Source organism: Eutrema salsugineum, unplaced genomic scaffold (assembly GCF_000478725.1).
Source record: "Eutrema salsugineum unplaced genomic scaffold, Eutsalg1_0 scaffold_9, whole genome shotgun sequence".
Taxonomy (NCBI): Eukaryota; Viridiplantae; Streptophyta; class Magnoliopsida; order Brassicales; family Brassicaceae; genus Eutrema; species Eutrema salsugineum.
The window spans coordinates 6,386,996-6,404,850 of NW_006256342.1; the positions used below are offsets into that span (position 1 = coordinate 6,386,996).

General features: G+C 36.5%; 4 protein-coding genes across 6 annotated transcripts in view; all 4 read left to right on the forward strand.

Annotated features, from left to right (window-relative positions):
* Positions 1 to 1,450, forward strand: part of LOC18008412 (lysine histidine transporter-like 2) — a 2,049-nt gene extending 599 nt beyond the window's left edge. The window contains exons 2-6 of the mRNA XM_006391180.2: positions 6 to 165; positions 397 to 896; positions 984 to 1,075; positions 1,172 to 1,240; positions 1,342 to 1,450. Of these exons, the coding sequence (XP_006391242.2) occupies positions 6 to 165; positions 397 to 896; positions 984 to 1,075; positions 1,172 to 1,240; positions 1,342 to 1,440 (920 nt within the window). The 3' untranslated portion in view covers positions 1,441 to 1,450. The remainder of the gene's footprint in view (positions 1 to 5; positions 166 to 396; positions 897 to 983; positions 1,076 to 1,171; positions 1,241 to 1,341) is intronic.
* Positions 1,451 to 1,849: 399 nt separating this feature from the next.
* On the forward strand, positions 1,850 to 5,812 carry LOC18008418 (DNA polymerase alpha subunit B). The gene is made up of 15 exons (XM_006391181.2): positions 1,850 to 1,983; positions 2,093 to 2,168; positions 2,394 to 2,525; positions 2,599 to 3,061; positions 3,152 to 3,231; positions 3,511 to 3,586; positions 3,680 to 3,859; positions 4,324 to 4,428; positions 4,520 to 4,615; positions 4,702 to 4,794; positions 4,887 to 4,925; positions 5,033 to 5,074; positions 5,169 to 5,296; positions 5,373 to 5,499; positions 5,595 to 5,812. The coding sequence occupies exons 1-15, from the start codon at positions 1,902 to 1,904 to the stop codon at positions 5,742 to 5,744; spliced, it is 1,869 nt and encodes a 622-aa protein (XP_006391243.1). The 5' UTR covers positions 1,850 to 1,901; the 3' UTR covers positions 5,745 to 5,812.
* Positions 5,813 to 6,565: 753 nt separating this feature from the next.
* Positions 6,566 to 8,865, forward strand: LOC18008535 (uncharacterized protein At1g65710). 2 transcript variants are annotated; one of them, XM_006391182.2, is made up of 2 exons: positions 6,566 to 7,763; positions 7,910 to 8,865. In XM_006391182.2, the coding sequence occupies exons 1-2, from the start codon at positions 6,636 to 6,638 to the stop codon at positions 8,735 to 8,737; spliced, it is 1,956 nt and encodes a 651-aa protein (XP_006391244.1). In that variant the 5' UTR covers positions 6,566 to 6,635; the 3' UTR covers positions 8,738 to 8,865. The 2 variants fall into 2 exon arrangements, with proteins under 2 accessions (XP_006391244.1, XP_024008539.1); XM_024152771.1 differs by having other exon boundaries at positions 7,913 to 8,865.
* A 4,402-nt stretch (positions 8,866 to 13,267) lies between these two features.
* LOC18008352 (disease resistance protein ADR2) lies at positions 13,268 to 15,180 on the forward strand. 2 transcript variants are annotated; one of them, XM_024154431.1, is made up of 5 exons: positions 13,325 to 13,824; positions 13,910 to 14,060; positions 14,118 to 14,170; positions 14,301 to 14,537; positions 14,681 to 15,180. In XM_024154431.1, exons 1-5 carry the CDS (start codon positions 13,340 to 13,342, stop codon positions 14,826 to 14,828), a joined length of 1,074 nt encoding a protein of 357 aa, XP_024010199.1. In that variant the 5' UTR covers positions 13,325 to 13,339; the 3' UTR covers positions 14,829 to 15,180. The 2 variants fall into 2 exon arrangements, with proteins under 2 accessions (XP_006391245.1, XP_024010199.1); XM_006391183.2 differs by having other exon boundaries at positions 13,268 to 13,824; positions 13,910 to 14,170.
* Positions 15,181 to 17,855: the final 2,675 nt, after the last annotated feature.

The following is a 17,855-nucleotide window of genomic DNA, read 5'->3' on the forward strand; positions in this document are numbered from 1 at the left end:
GAAAGTCATTGAAAAAAATCATGATCTTCTTTGCGCTGATTGCAAAGACATAAGAACAACATTTTGGATCATGATTTTTGCTTCTGTACACTTTGTTCTCTCCCACCTCCCTAACTTTAACTCTATATCTGCTGTCTCCCTCGCTGCCGCCGTTATGTCCTTGAGGTAAGCCTAAACGCAATTATGACAAATTTCGTTAAATGATCAAAATTGATTATATATACATATTTGTTTGTGAGAATAACCCATATCATCGAAAGTTTCATTGGGACTTAAGTAATATTCAAAACCAAATGAGAATGAGTGGATTTATATATGTTGCTTATATACTACTAACTATATAAGTTTTTTCATTTCATTTTCTTGATATGATTTTTTTTTTGTAATAAAATGCAGTTATTCAACAATCGCTTGGGGAGCCTCGGTAAAGAAAGGGGTTCAACCAGATGTAGACTACACATTTAGAGCCTCGACGAGCTCAGGAAAAATATTCAACTTCATGAATGCCTTGGGAGATGTCGCATTTGCGTATGCGGGTCACAATGTTGTGTTGGAGATTCAAGCTACTATTCCTTCAACACCCGAGAAACCATCCAAGATCCCAATGTGGAGAGGAGTGGTAGTTGCCTACATCGTGGTCGCCATTTGCTATTTCCCCGTTGCATTTGGTTGCTACTACATTTTTGGAAACAATGTGGACGACAACATTCTTATGTCGTTGGAGAAACCCATTTGGCTTATCGTTATGGCTAACGCATTCGTGGTTGTCCATGTTATTGGAAGCTATCAGATATTCGCAATGCCGGTTTTCGATATGCTCGAAACCTTTTTGGTTAAGAAAATGATGTTTGATCCTTCCTTCAAACTCCGTTTCATCACTCGAACCTTATATGTTGGTAAGTTGTTGTTTTTTGTTATATATTGAATCAATACACTTACATAACAAAATCTGATTTTATAACACATTGAACTTGATGGAACAGCTTTAACCATGTTCGTCGCCATATGCATTCCGTTTTTCGGTGGATTACTTGGCTTTTTTGGAGGATTCGCCTTTGCTCCAACAACTTACTACGTAAGTTATTCAATACACAAATTGAGTTTATTCATTTGTTTTAAACAGAAACCCTAGTACCTTATTTGATACACATTTTATTTCCCTTATGATTAGCTACCTTGCATCATGTGGTTGATTCTCAAGAAACCAAAGAAGTATGGATTGTCTTGGTCTATTAATTGGGTATGTGCCTATTACTTATCATTTTCTATTAATTGTATGTGTTTTTTCTTTTTGGTTAAAATTTGACAGTAAATTGTTGTTTGGTTTTGTTAAAATTGCAGTTCTGCATAGTAATAGGTGTTATGTTGACGATCATAGCTCCTATTGGTGGCCTCAGAACCATCATTATCTCCGCCAAAGGCTACAAGTTCTTCTCTTGAAGAAAAAATCACCCTCTTGCTTTGATTGTATGTTTAATATTATGTTAAACATCTACATCAAAAAAACTCCTACAATATATACAGTCATGTATTTGTGTGGAAGAAACACATGTATGTTAGGGCTTCTAAATGTAACTTCTATGAATTTATTATCTACTGTTGTTGTATATGTATCTCCTATAAATAACTAAATTATATAATAATGACTGAAACAAAGGTTTATTTGGATGTTTCCAATAGTGTTAACATTGGCTTTTACCATTTTGGGATTTTTCATACTAATTATATTTATATGGAACCGGCCCATTATAAAATCCAGTCCACTAAACAAGATTACCCATCCCGCCCAAAACAAGACATTTTCCCGCCACTTCCCTTCGTCTTCTCCAGTCGCCGCAACAAGTCTCTCTCTAGAAACGCAGAGATTTAGAGAAAGAGAGAGACAGAGAGGTTGAAAAAGAATGGCGACAGATGAGGAGATAAAGAGAGAATTCAACCGTAGCGGCTTTGCTCTTGTGGAAGAAGAGGAGATTCTTGAAAGATGTAAGCGAGAGTAAACCTAATTTCATTCAGCCCGATCTTGTGTCGTTCTCCAAATTACTATGATAGTTTGAGTTTTGTTTTGTCTGAATTATTTGGGTTTTCTTCTTAGGTGTTACTCTCTGCATAAATTACAGTCTGAAGCCTTCTGAACTCGTTTCAAGCTGGGAACTTTATCATCTCAATCGGTAAATCTACGTTCCTAATTTCTCCGGTTCATAGTAAAGTTCAATGATTTTGATGCCCATAGCGATTGTATTGAGGTATTAAGTATATGCATAGGTTAAAACAGCGAGAATTTCATGGGTTTTTGTCTCGTCCCATGTTCTAAGGCATGTTTTTATATGATGCTATTGGTGAATGAGAGAATTTGGGTTTAAACCATTCTTTTATGTTTTGGTTTGATGCAACAGACAAATTATCGATCAAACTGTTAAGAAAGATGAAATGGATGGGTTTCTACTGCATCTTCAAAACCAACAGAGAGAATCTATCATGAAAGAGGAAGCTGGTCTGCATATCTACTCAAACAGAGATGTCGACATGTAAGTGCTTTCCATCAACCTTTGTTCTTTCTTCCATCTGCTTTTTGAAGACATACAAATTGCTTTGATCCAGGATTTTGGACGGGATTCCTGAAGACACAACAGAGGAGACTGTCACTACCCCTACAAACAATTCTCAGCGGTTGCATCCGGATCCGTTTGATTCAATAAACAGGTCGAAAGATTACGGTTACTCTACTGGGAAATCGGCTGGACATGTGACACCTTTTGCGCGGCGGATCGACAAGTTTGTGGTGAAGTTTAACATAGGTAATAATGTGGAGGCACAAGCAGAGAATGGACACAACAATGATGTAGAAAGCAGTGAGGATGATATGATCATTCAGAGAGTTCAGACAAGCCACAGGTGTTCTCTAAAAGTCAATGGGTCAGGTCCTGAAGCGGGTTGTAGGTTCATGTATGACAGAACGGAGGACAGGTTTAATGCACTCGAGAACCGGATCATAAGGCATGCAGATGCATTTGCTGCCTCGGGGTTATATGATGAACAGGTGGATCCAGCTGTTGCTTCACAGGTAGCCTTGGCCGTACACTCTACTTTGGTGTCAAATAAGTTTAACATTGGGGTATAGAGTTTGCTTACAGTGTGCTACTGATTGCTTCAGAGAAGTATATTTGCTGTGGGAATGATTTGTTGTGATGGAGAGGGGCATTTGAATGACAAGTCCATTCTATTGCAAAGCAGGTAACTCAATTATGGCTTTATTTGTGGTTTTATATTATTGCATTCTGTTTCGACTCTGCAATGAATCCTGCTTTACAAAAAGTTGCATATCCAGATGCATGAACTTTTTCAAAATTTGGATACCAGAATGACTTAATACGAACTCGGAATTTGGATATTGTGGTCCTATAGTTATAAATGATTATAGTTTGTTAATGGCATAACTCTCTTTTAAACATGAAGCACCTTAATTCAGAATATCCAGAGTTTCTCTAATGCCAACGAATACTATGATTGCAGTGCCGAGCGTACTTCAGGACAGCGTGTTCCACTGGACTTAAACAGACTAAATCAGTTCTCTATTTTTCCTGGCCAGGTAATAGCTTAAAGCTAACATCCTCAGGTTTTATGTTTTTTCCCAACAGAAAGCTCGTATTATTCATGTAGAGGTGGTCTGAATTTGATGCAGATAGTTGGCATTGAAGGACAAAATCCTAGTGGACATTATTTCACCGCATCCAAACTGGTAGATTCAGTTCCCTTAACAGTCACTACTGACGTGGATCTACCTCCTGCTAAGAAGCAAAACCTGGATCAGGAGGTCTTACCTCTCGCAGATGAATCCCGTGAAAAAACAGACGTTTCATTTGTAAGTATGCTATCCTTCATCTCAAGGGAGCTGTACTAGGTTTTTTTTTTTGCATTGTCTTAAAAAAACCAGAGGTTTCATTTGGTCATTTCTTTCTTATTATTCTAGCTCATATATTTCCTGCATATATGCACACATGATCAAAATGATGAGATGAGGGAAATGCAAAATGTTGAGAATTTTAGAGACCAGAAAGTTGTTTTGGGTAAGCTAGGTTGGTAACTCCAAAGACTGGATCTCTTATAGTTAGTGACTTCGATATTGCCAGGAAACATTAGTATGTTGTGTTCCCTTTATTCTGGTGATATTTGAAAAGTATGTAGGCATGTATGTATGATCTGTTCTGCTATTATGCATATTAAGTTCTCGTTTTCGAGCACAAGGATGGTTTTTAAGAATCAGGTTGCATCATAATTTTCTAGGTTGGGATTCAAATTAATGCTTAAGGGTCTTTATGTTGACAGATAGTTGCATCCGGACCATTCACCACAACAGACAACTTGCTGTTTGAGCCATTGAATGAGCTACTAGCCTATGCAAAAAGAAAGCCACCACAGTTACTCGTCCTGGTGAGTTATTAAGATTCATTCAGACCTTTTGTAGACTGTGTCGTGTGTGAGTCAGATGGTGACTTATTGTTTTTTTGTTTCTCAAACTCAGCTTGGACCGTTTGTGGATTCTGAGCATCCAGAGATTAAGAAAGGAGCGGTTGATGCCACCTTTAATGAGATATTCCATGTGGAAGTCCTCAGGAAGGTAATGAAAATAGAACAAAAGAGATATTAAACACTGACTGAGTTCGGAATAAACAAGGTCTCTTTTATGTTTTTGGGGTTTCACAGTTGCAAGACTATGTGGAATTCATGGGTTCAGAAGTACGAGTGGTTCTCGTGCCATCCATCCGCGATGCTAATCATGATTTCATATTCCCACAGGTGCTATTTTCTTTTCCTCTCAGAAACTCCTCACTTTTTACGCATTTCTCTTCTCTATTTTGACCTGAAAAGTTTCCCCTTGTCTAAAGCAGCCTCCTTTCAACATTCACATACCTGATCTCGAACATCAGGTACTTGCTTCCTCTCATTAACAGTCTTCATTTCATAAACTCAACTCTCCCTGCACATGCTGATAAACTAACTTCATTCTCTTCTCTTTCTTCTCCCATACATACAGATGACCAGTCTATCAAACCCGGGTACCTTCGAGGCAAACCAGGTAATAAAATCACTATGACAATTCTCTTCTGAGAAGCCATATTCTCTTAACTCTCAAAAGTTCTTACAACATAAACATTTATTGGGGATCTCAGGTGAAGGTAGGTTGCTGCACAGTGGATGTACTAAAACATCTGAGCGGGGAGGAGATGTCGAAAAATCCAAGTGGAGCCACGACTGATCGCATGTCCAGACTCGCTAGCCATCTCCTTCGTCAGCGAAGGTATACCACTGCAACTTTTGACTTTACTTGTTCAAAACCAAAATATTCAAAAGAAATTTCTATTCTTATGAAACAGCTTCTATCCTCTGTATCCACCACCGGAGAGCCTCCCTTATGATTCCACACTGGCTCCTAAGGCTCTACAGATTTCATCAATCCCGGACATTCTCTTGCTTCCATCAGACATGAGGTACTTCGTAAAGGTAAGTCAGCATGTTAATAGTGGCAGCATCAAGTTTCAGAAGCTAAAGAAGCTGTGATGTTTGCGAGTTAGTGAATATTTTTCCTGAATGTGAAGGTTTTATCTCTTGGGGAAGGGGAAGATGCAGTCAAGTGTGTGTGTGTAAACCCTGGAAGACTGGCCAAAGGAGAAGGAGCAGGTACTTTTGTTGAGCTTTCTTACAAGGGCGGTCCAGAATCGATGCATGCTTCCATCATCTCTATTTAATTCAAATTGTTAGGCTAATTACATTCTGATTTATTTTAGCTTTTAATTACATTCTGATTTATTTTAACCCTCACATGTTTTTCATATATAAGAAAAAGCATTTGGTTCCTCTCGCTTTCCATGTTACCATCATATGCAATGTAATTTAAGCGCAAAGATTTATATAGTAAATCTCCCCATGAAACCAATTTCTCGGCTGAATTTTTCAAAAGATTTCAGCAAAATCTCCCCATGAAACCAATTGTATTTCAATCTTCTTTTTTGTAGAAGAGTTACAAGACAAATTATCAATGAATACAATAATCCTTCCAACTTCCAAGATTCTTTTCATAGTCGGGACAAAAAACACATAACATGCACTTACTTAGCCGTTGAAAATTTAAAACTTGCATAATGAAAGGTTATTTTAGAATTAAAGAAAAAATGATTCTACTTTCAGAAAGGGACAGAAAAAAAGTTCAGAGAACAAATTGGTAAAATACCCATATGATCCATAGATAGACCGCTCTGTCTCTCTTCCACGTCTAACGGCTCTCTTTTGCCAGCTGTTAGAAAATTTCAAATGTCACCTTTTTTTGACAAATAAAGTTAAATTTTTAATTCACCCCAAAGCTTCTTAAAGTTTAAACCTAGTCCACAATTCCGTGCTCAACAACGATTTCTTATTCTTGGAGCTATATGTAAATATATAAAGTATGTAGCCATATCAGGATATTAATGAACTACAGGGACCTGTACCAGTCACTAATAACATTTTTTTTAAAAGGTTTTCTCCACAGAATTTGAAGTTTTGAATTTCTGTCTTCCGTTTTGTCCTTCTCTCTCATTACTTCAAAGTCTCTCTGATTCTGATTTCGCTTCCATTTTCAAGCTCTTCATTTAATTCGGCAAATGGGTAGCTGTTTCAGCAAGAAGACTTCTCCATCTTCTTCTTCTTCTACTTCCAATGGCGGATCGTATTCTGCAAAGTCACCAGATCCGAACAAATCCGCCATTAATAAACCTCTGAAACTCGAGACTGGAGGAGCACAAGAGAAGCTCGAATCAGAAGAATCGAAGCCAAAGAATGAAGTGAAACAAGAAGCAGAGCTACAAGAGAACGGCAAAGCGAGGAAAGAGGTGTTCGTGATAAAACACCGAAGGAGCCATGAGAGATCCAAGACGACGACGGATCCGGAGGATTCCACAGTTTCCGATGAGAAATCAACCGGCTCGAATCAGAATCCAGTAGATGTGGATGCAATATTGATTCAGTGCGGGAGGCTGAGCCGGAGCAACTCCGCCGCCGGAAAAACAAGGAGATACTCTGGATCTAAGAGGAGCTTCGATTTCGACCAGAACGATAGGAATCGCGACGGCGACGCGGAGGAGGCGGATGCGGAAGACGGCGGAGAAGAAGAGGCTGAGCGGCGGATTCATCGGCAGCGTCACCGTGGCGGAGATTCGCCTCGGGAACGGAGAAGACGAACGCCGAGCAGAGAAAGGGAGGATTCGAAGAGTTATCGATCGGGAAGTAGGGAGAGAGGAAGTGGTAGTAGAAGAGTAAGCAGATCTCCGGGAAGAAGATCGGAGACAAACCCTAACTCCGGCGCCGGTAGTGGCAGTTCTTTGAATTCGAGTAACAATATTAATAGACCAGCGAAATTCGTCTCGGTTCCTGCAACGGACAAGAGCAACAATGGAGAGCCATCTATCAAACGGACTATTGTCAAGAGAAACGTTGGAAAAGCGGCGTCTCCTAGGTCACAGTCTCCGGCGAGAGCGGCGTCTCCTAGGTCACAGTCACCTGCAAGAACGGCGGTTAACACCAATAGTTACGCTCAGCCTTCGCCGTCTAAGCTCAGTCGGAAAACGGAGCATTCTCCATACAGGAGGAACCCATTGGGAGAGATTGATCCAAACTCATTGGTGTATCCACAAACTCAAGGGGATAAATTGGGATCTTGCAACAAGAAGATGATGAACAGAGAAAATGAAATTCAGGGACTGATTAAAGAATCTGCAAATTTGGTGGGTCAGGTATGAATTCTTCTTACTAGAACGTAATGAATCCAATCCCAAGTAATTGGTATTGTTTGAATGAATGTTTCTAAATGTTGCACAAGTTGAATCCAATCAAGTATTATGTATTGTTGAAGTGAATGTTTATAATGCTTCTGTTTCAGAAGTTGAATGCCAAAACCGGTTCTCAAGCTCCTATTCGCAGAAGTGCAAGCCCGAGCCGTGTCACCAAAGAGGCAGAGGAAGAGTGTAAGATAGTGTTATCGTCTGGAACTGACCTCCCAAAGCCTCAAATTGTGAGCCGGAGCAGATCATTGAGGAAATCTCGTGATTTCGATTTTAGTCCCGAAGCATTGCTCTCAAACAACATCGACAACAACAACAATAACAATGTGGTAACAGCAGCAGCAGCAGCATTACCATCTTACACAGCTTTGCTTTTAGAAGACATTCAAAATTTTCACCAGAAGAGTGTGAATGTCAATGTCAATGCCATAAGTTCATCTATTCCCAAGGCTTGCTCCATCGTCGTTGAAGCGGTTTCTGATCTTAACTCCACTACGAACCAACAACAAAGAACCGAGTTCAACAGTTTCAAACCATCAGAAGTGAAGAAAGCGGATATTATGGAGCCAAGCTTTGAGAAGTACGTGACTGTTAAGAGAGGGGGTTGTTCGTTGGAGGACATGGAAGAGCAAGAATCTTCAGGGAGCAATAGTTTCACTGGAAGTAGTTGTGTGGTGCAGCGACATGGATTCTCGTCGTCTTCTTCATGGGAACCGAATTCAGCTGAATCGACTGATCGAGTGTGTGTGAGATCAAACAAACAAGAACGTGATCGGAGTCCACTTGGTTTGAATACTGAGAAACAAGAGTTTGATCCGTTGAAGAAGAATGTTGTTGGAGTTGGACGTAAAAGAGTGGCTCTTGTTGATTCGTCTTCAAGCAAACAGGCAACAACCACAACTCGTGTTGCTGCAGTTTCAATGTAACAGTGAAATTCGTCGTGTTTCTTTAGTTGTTGTTATTGTACTTTTCCATGGTTGCAGAGTAGCAACTGGTGTTTGGCTTTTTTGTTTGTTTGTAATCATATGATCAATTCGAATAATATATTCCTTCTTCACGGTTAAAAATATTTGAGGCTTTATTAAATGATTTCTTAAAAATTTATTACAACATTCACTCAATATTATAAAAGAAAAGCTCAACTTCGTGATGCCACAGACAAAACTCACAGGCAGAAGAAGTATTCATGTCGTTGTCCTCACCGTTTCGATGCCAAACACATTTGTATGCTACGAACTTCATGGTTCGACCATCGCACTCGCACTTCTCTCGAACGTACGCTCTTTTGAGTTCTTTCATCACCGGTATGCCTCGCCACAAAATGCTGTCTCTAATCCTGGCTCGAAGTTCCACCAGCTCCTGCAACGTTGTTGACATCAACGGTTTTATTAAACCAGACAAGATCTTGAAACCCTTTTGTTTTGTATCTTAGATCACGAACGCTCCTACCCGCATTTTGAAATTGCAACCTTATATACATCATCGTTTTCATGTAGTTTTCTTTTCTGGATCCATAGAAAGATTATTCTATAGATTATTGAGGCAGTCGTATTTTAAATGAGACATTCTGATTAGCTATACAAAAGTTGTTCACAAAAGCGAATCATGCGATGAAGTGGATGGGACTACGAACAAGATTCAATTTGCATTCACCTGCGAGGAAAATGACATGATACTTGAGTTGTGGTGTACAGTTTTTTGAGTAGTGGAAGCAGCAAGTATTATGTCATTTTCAAACGAACTAGGTGTTTAGTCCGCGACTTGCGCGGACCAAAAAGTTTCATTAAAATCTAAAATAAAATTTTATGTCATAAATCAAAAAATAATTAGATCAAGAATTTGATAAATATAAAATTAAAATAAAGCTAATCTATGAAAGTAATCATTGTCTAACATTAAAAACTTTAAAATAAATACTAATAAATGTATGAAATGAATAAACACAAACTAAAATAAGATTAATATGAATTATTCATCTTTTTCTCTTTTTATATTTTAATTTTTTTCTCTATCATTTTCTTCTTTCTTTCTTTTTTTGTTTTTTTGTTTTTTTTTCTTCTTTATTTTTTATGTTTTTTTTTACTTTTTATTCTACTGGTTTTTCTTTTTCACGTCTTCTTCTTCTTGTTCTCCACATCTTTTCATTTTTCCTCTCATACATCTTTTGATTTTCTTCTCTTCCAGGTTTTATTCCCTTTCTTCTTCTTCTTCAATGTATTATTATTCTCTTTTTTCTTTTTTTTTTCTTTTCCTTTTTTCATTGCCATCGTCTTCTTTGTTATCACCGACTTCCTATTCTTCTGGTGTTTTTCGGCTTTTACATCATCTTCATATTCTTCTACTTTCTCCAATTCCTCATCTTTTAAGGTTTTCATCCAATTTTTTCTCTTCCCTATCTTATTCTTCTTCTACTTTGTCTTCTATTTTATTTTATTTTTCTCCTTCAACAGATTCTTATTCCTCTTCTTCCAATTATTCTTACTCTCTCCAAATTCTTCATCATATTTTAAAGATCTTTGTCTTATCTGTTTTTTACTCCTCTCATGGTTTATATTTTCCCTTTTTTAGTTTTTTCCTTATATTTTTGAGTTCTCTTTTTATCGTTATTTGTTTTCAAATTGTTCTTCTTTATTGTCTTCATCTTTTTTTACTTCTTATTCATCTGATTTGTCTTCGTTTTTTTATCATATTTACCTTTTTCTACTTTGTCTTCTTCATCTTCTAGTTTTCTTCCATTTTATTATTATTTTTTTTTACTTCCTCTACTATCTACTGGTTTTCTTTTATGACTTCTTCTTCTGATTATCTTTTTTCTTCTCCAATTGGTCATTTAATTTTTTTTGTTCATTGTCTTCGACCTATCCGACTATTTTTTTTATTTTACTTGTTCACTGTATTATTTTTTGTTCATATTATCGTTGTTTTCTTATTCTTCTCCTTTTTCTTTATTTTTTAGCTTTTCTATTCTTTGTTTTATCCTTCTTATCTTTCATTGTTTTTGACTATTTCTTCTTATGTATTGTATTCATCTTCTTTGACTTCTTGATTTTTTTTTTTCATTCGTTTTTTTCTTCGTTTTTTCTGTTGATTTTTTTTGTTTTATTTGTCTGCCCCTTCTTCTTTGTTTTATTTTTATTGTCTTTGTATTCTCTAAATTCTTATTCTTCAACATCTTATACTATTCTTCTTTTGCTTTTATTAGCTGTTTTTATCTTCTGCTTTTTACTTCTTTTTGGTCATTTTTATCTTATCCAAACTTTTTTTTCTTTCTAATTTTTGTTTGTCTTTTTTGCATCTTTACATTCTTCTTTTTATTTTCTTTTTCATCGTCGGGTTTTCATCTTTTTATACTTTATTTTCTTCATCTACTATTTTTGTTCTTCTTTTTCTTTCAGTTTTCTTCTTCAACTTTGAGTTCTTCATCTCCTTATCATTTTTCTTCTTCACTATTTTGTGTTACCCATCTTGATCTTATTGTTCATGGTCTAGGACTTTTTGTTCATTTTTTCCTCATTTTTTTATGTTTTCGTCAACTCTATGTTCTTCCATATGTTTCAATTTTTCGTTTTTCCCTTTTTCTCTTCTTCTGTTTTTCCTCTGCGTCCTGCTAGAGTATTTGGCCTCTCTTACATTATTCCAAATAAATAGAATTTAGAAAGCCATATTTATAAAAAAACAAAAAAACAAAAGACTTAAAACCTGTTCATTAGACAATGAAGATGATTTATGATATGTTGACATGGTTTTAATCACGTTAAGTAAGGAAGAATAACTGACAACACAAAACAACAACATATAATCGAGGAACACTACTACTGGTACTGAAAAACGGAAAAAACAAGAAAAAATAGAAAATTGATTTATAAAAAATAAAGATGGTAAACAAACAACGAAAAACCGACCAATGTAGAAACCAAACCACAATTGAGCTTAAGATACATTTTATAAAGTAATATATTTATATATAGATCTCAACTTAAGCGAGGATTTCCCATATCACATGTACATTTTTTTTCCAGATAATCTCGCTCAACAGATAATCCGATTGAAATTATCTTAATATTATCAAAATAACTAAAAGTGGCAGCAAAATTGTTATACAAACTACGAAAATAAATTAATTAATTAAGGATATTTAAAAATATTTTATTAACAAATAAAGAGGAATTAGTTACCTAGATTGAATAAGAGACCTTATAGCAAAAAATTTACTTCGCATATATTATGTATGATATGATTTTAAATGTTTTTTGATTAAATTCTAATTTTTATTTTTTCGTTATTTTCTATTTGAAATATTTTTTGATTAAATTTCTATTTTTAATAATTTTTATTAAATTTAAATGTTTTTTTATTAAATTTCGATTTTCAACAATTTTTTTAATTAATTTACGATTTTTAATATTTTTCTTTAATTTACGATTTTTAATAATTTTTTAATTAATTTACGATTTTTAATAAATTTTTTATTAAATTTAATTTTAAAAAATATAAAGAGGGATAAATGGTAATTAGCCACCCTAGGATTAAATAAGAGCTTTAACTCAAAATTTTACTTTGCTTATAATATATATGATATATGAAATGATTTTAAATGGTTTTTTGATTAACTTCCAATTTTTAAATTTTCGTTATTTTCTATTTGAAATATGTTTTGATTAAATTTCGATTTTAATAATTTTTATTAAATTTCAATGTTTTTTTATTAAATTTCGATTTTTAACAACCTTTTATTAATATACGATTTTTAATATTTTTATTTAATTTACGATTTTAAATAATTTTTGAATTAATTTACGATTTTTAATAATTTTTTTATTAAATCTAATTTTTTTAAAAGATAAGGAGAGATAAAAGGTAATTAACCATCCTAAGATTGAATCAGAGAGCTTTAACTCAAAATTTTACTTTGCTTATAATATATATGATTAAAAGTCGGTTTAGTTATCAAACCAATTTTACAATTGGAATGGGGTTTAATTAGAATCATAATTTGAACCTTTCACGGGCTAACTTTTCAAACCAAAAATGTTACAATTGGACTGGTGTCAAATCGGGGGGGGGGGGGGGGGTTTAGAACCCTAATTTTGAATCTTTCTAGTTCGTCTTCTTCCTCTAATATCTCTCTGAGCTCAATTTACAAATAAAAACAAGCGAGTGGTCAAATGTCTTTGAAATGTCTCTGGTCTTTAAACGTTTTGCTTCAAATACGTAAAGAAGGGACTTGTTTCTTCCTCCATAGATATCTTATCCAAAGCCACTGTGATAGATACTTTCTTCAACCTATCTGTTTACTCTCTCTCTCTTTCACTCTCTATCCAAAGCCAGTGGTACTCTCCTTGGCGGCTATAACAAAAAAAAACAAACTATTGAAACAAGCCAGTAGTTTCCAGTACAGTTCTCATACAAATTCCTTTGAATTTTCCTCTCCTCTTTACCCGTTTGGCTTCTATATATGAACAAGGAAGCTTGTTTCCTCAACCACTGCTATACACTTTCCTCAAACTCTCTTTTGCTCTCTCTCTCTCATGGCTTCTTCTTCTCTTCCTCCTTCTCCTGGTGCTCATATTAAAAGATACGATGTCTTTCCAAGCTTCAACGGGCCAGATGTTCGTAAAAGGTTTCTCAGTCATTTACACCATTACTTTGCATGCAAGGGAATCAAAATGTACAAGGATAATAATAACATGGAGAGATGCCATACGATCAAACGTGAACTCAGACAAGCGATTAAAGAATCGAGGGTCTTGATGGTTTTGCTCTCCAAGAACTATGCTTCTTCGAGCTGGTGTTTGGACGAACTGGTGGAAATCTTGAAGTGCAGAAAAGACAAGGAGCATATTGTGATGCCGATTTTCTACGACGTTGATCCGTCCCATGTACGGACACAGAGCGGGGACTTTGGGATCGCTTTTGAGAAACCTGCGAAAACCCAAACAGAGGAATTGAAACAGAGATGGGTCGAAGCTTTGAAACGTGTCACGACCATAGCTGGAGAACACTCTCGTAACTGGTTTGTTTTTAAATTCTTTCGTGATTTAACCATAGCTGGAGTTTCTATAATTTATTAAGATTTTGTTTTTTTGTTTTTTTTCCAGGACTGATGAAGCTGAGATGGTGCAAAAGCTTTGCACAGATGTCTCGACCAAACTGAGAGTGGAAGAGATTAAGGATGAATTTAGGAAATACGATGTAGACAAGAATGGTTTCATAACTGCAGCAGAGCTTCCACGATGTGTGTTGATAAAAGATGGGGAGGAATCTACCGATAAGCAAGTTCGTAGTATCATCCGAGTTGTTGATGTTGATGGCGATGGTCAGATCAACTTTGATGAATTTGTCCAACTCATGGCTCTTAGGTGAGGGATTCTTAAAGCCTTAACCTCAAAGAAACAAAAAGAAAAACGATTTATGATGTCTTACAGTGATTCAATAGTGGAGTTTCTATAATCTAATAACATTCTTTTGTTTTTTTTTGTTTTTTCTTAGGATGAGTGATGAAAAGCTTTACACGGACCAAGTAAGAGTGGAAATGATGAAGGAAGACTTTAGGGAATGCGATGTAGACAAGAATGGTTTCATAACTCCACCAGAGCTTCGTTATGTGCTGACAAAAGACGGCGAGGAGTTTACCGATAAGCAAGTTCGTAAGATCATTCGAGTAGCTGATGTTGATGGTGATGGTCAGCTCAACTATGATGAATTCTTCAAAGTCATGATGCATGTGTGAGTGATTCTTAAGCCTTAACCTCATGAAAAGAAAAGAAAAAAAGGATTTATGATGTGTTACAGTGAAAATTTTAACGCTTTTTTCTTTCTTAATCTAAATATCTAATCTTATAAGATTATGTTTTTTTTTCTTTTGTTAGAAAGTGGAGGCCTGATGATAGAACTGCGAGGATCGAAAAGATTACCACATATGTCTCGAACAAATTGAATAAATTCAGTCATATGCATGGTAAAAGCCTTATCCTGAAGAAGAAGATAAAAACGATTTATGAATGTCTTACAGAGTGAATTTTCATCATGATTTGATCCTGGTTGTCTTCTTTAGGACATGTTTTTTACATCTTACCACCTTCGATTTGGTTGCTTTCTTAAGCTCTTTAATTAGTGTTATGTCAAGTATGAACTCATGTTTTGCTCATCCTGTGAAAATTGATTTTATCTCTTTGTTTTATTTGTTTCTATATTAATTTCTCTTGTTTTTGTTTTCAAAATAATGTTCTACAAATTGGCCGCCAAGACGTCTATATTTCTCTTGTTTTGCAATATTTGATAGGGAAGTGAATCTGTCATAGGTATATATATTATTTTGATATGTCCAAGATCGGCAAGCTTTCTATAAGTAAAGTGAGCCTTTGAAAAATTGTGTAATCTCAAATTCTTAAGATTTTGCATGAGTGTTGTTACAAAAAAAAAAACAAAAATGCTAGCTTGCTTGCTACGCATACTACAAGAAGACATGGAATATATACCTCGTATAAATTTACTACACTGGGATTCATACCGGAGAAAATGTCTTTCCCAAACCTTTTTTTTTTTTTTGTTAAAAGGCTTTCATTAAAATAAAGAGTTTGGGAGACATCAAATAAGAACCAACATCAAACGAAAACAGCCAAGAAACGGGAAAAGAAAAAGCTTAAATAAAGAGAACAACGAAACAGAAACAGGGGGAAGGACCATTTGGGAAGCACTTTGAAAGATCACAAATGGGCAGAGAAAGCGGAGTAAACCGCAGGCATGGGCCAGCCAAACAAATCAGCTTGAAGACCATAAACGAAGAAGAGCAGGGCCCGCCTTCACACCAACATTCTTCAAAGCGATAGCTTTAATCTTAACCACAATCAGGATTTTTTTCAAAATAGTAATTTATTCTTAACATTTCAATGACTCAAATGAAAATTATTAAGTTAAGAGCAATAATTAATTTTGAACCATCATTTTGGTGCAATAAAAGAATGGCTACAAGATCAGAGAGTGTTTATCGTTCTTGCAACCAGCTAAATGTATTGGCTAAAGAACCTTCTTTATTCGGTTATGGAAGTTGGATTATCGTTATCAGATAAGTTGAACAATATGGATTTTCCATTCAGTGCTGAAGCTTTTCCCCATCTTCTGACTCTATATGCTTTCAAACAAATTTCTCCATAACATGTCTTTTTAAGAGCTTTCAAATTAGGAAGCTTTGTAAGTAAACAGTATTTAATTTGTTGGTTTGAGACTCTTTATTTTTCTTTTCTTATTACAGAAAGGCCACTACTCAATTTACCGAGCCAAATCGAGTCAGGTTTTTTTGTTATCAGTCAATCAAAGTGATGTTACCGAATATAACCGATTTTGGTTCGGTTTGATTCTGTTTGGTTCTAGGTTAGTTTCAGCTTTTAATAGTATAGATTTTTTTCAAATTTGGATGTTTGGTTATTTTTTATTCAAATCATATAATTTTGTTCAGTTAAATTCGGGCATCGGTGAAAACCAGTCTAATTTTGGTAGAAACCAGTCTAATTTTGATATAATCCGGTTATTAAAAAATAAAATAGAATCATGAGAGTGATCTGTTAACCAGAACCGAACCGAATATCTCAGCTAACCGAACCCAAACTGAAAACTTGCGATCGGTTCAGCCGAAGGAACTGAAACCGAATCAAAAGGTCCGGTTCGATTCAAAGTCCCAGGGCCTAGATGATTCTACAGATTCGCGGCACCGTCTCATCTTCTATCCTCAGGGGATCTCTCCGCCCCCACCGCCCCCAGTTGCTTCCACAGTCTCAGTCTCAGTCAGTAATCTTCTTCAATAATCATCACAATCTAATGGATTCCGGTGACGTTATGAGCTTCTTCACCAGAATATGTCCAGTGGTAACTCGATCTGACGGCTTTGATGAAATTCAAGAGAAGTAGCTAAGCTAGCACCAAATCGAGAGGATGATGATGGCCGATGTTGATCCTGGGGATCACTAAGTATGTTTAACAGATGATGAGAATGATTAGAGATGATTTCAGGGCGAGATTTTCGTATAATAAGAGTGATTCAGTTCGGGGAGGAAAAGAGAGTGTCAGCTCGGAGCCGTGAGAAGAGTATGTAAAGAGAGAATACTTAGTGTTTCGAACTAAGTCTAAAAAGAGTCCAGTTCGGCGTTTTTAAATTGTTACAGCGAGCTCGGAAGAGAGACAAGTGTATTCAAGTAGAGAGAGAGAGTAATCAATTTCCGGTCCCCTCATAAATGATCTATGGGGAGTATTTATAGCGGAAGCCAGGAGACGAGTTCCCTCCAAATCGGGACGACGTGGCAGCTTCGGCGTATCTCGCGGGTATGGCGTCTCGAGCCGCGCATCCGAACCACTCCGCGGCGAGTGATATGGTCCTTCGCCAAGCTACTTGCGCAGATAGGTTACTGTAGACGACCTGCTACTACACGTGTCGTATCCTGCTTGGTTCCGGGTACTGTAGATCGGCGCAGTGATGATGACGATTTAGGCGGGGTCATGCTGACTGGACTGATGATTTTTGGCTGGGCTTCATCATCCTACTATGGGCTTTATTATTGAGGATGGGCCTAGCTAATTGGGGGTGCTAAGCCCACCTCCAACCATAGGCCTCCCCCAGTTCGGTGTATGAGAGGTTGTTGAATGAGCCAAACTCGTGGTGTCGATTAGCTCGGCCCATAGCAGGTCGGTAATATGTGGGTTTAGGGTGAACTTCCTCGCGCTCTAGTATAGGCGGGAAACGGATCAAGATCTCCCGCGTAAAACCTAGGAACCTTCGCGCGTGACCAGCACGCGGGGACATGAAGGGACGTTTGTTGCTGCTTTTTATTTTTGCGCGTCTCGAGGACGGTACCGAAGCGGCGTCATCATTAGGGTTTTGCCAAGTGTCAATCACTCTCCTCTTGATTGGTTATTTTTCTCTTCTTCTTCTATTTAAATGCTCTTCTCCTTCCTTCCTCTTACTTTTGCTCTCGCGTAGGAAACAGAAACGGAAAAAGAACTTCTCCTCTTTGCTCCTTCGATTCTATTCCTCCTCTTTTTTTCTTTTCCGAT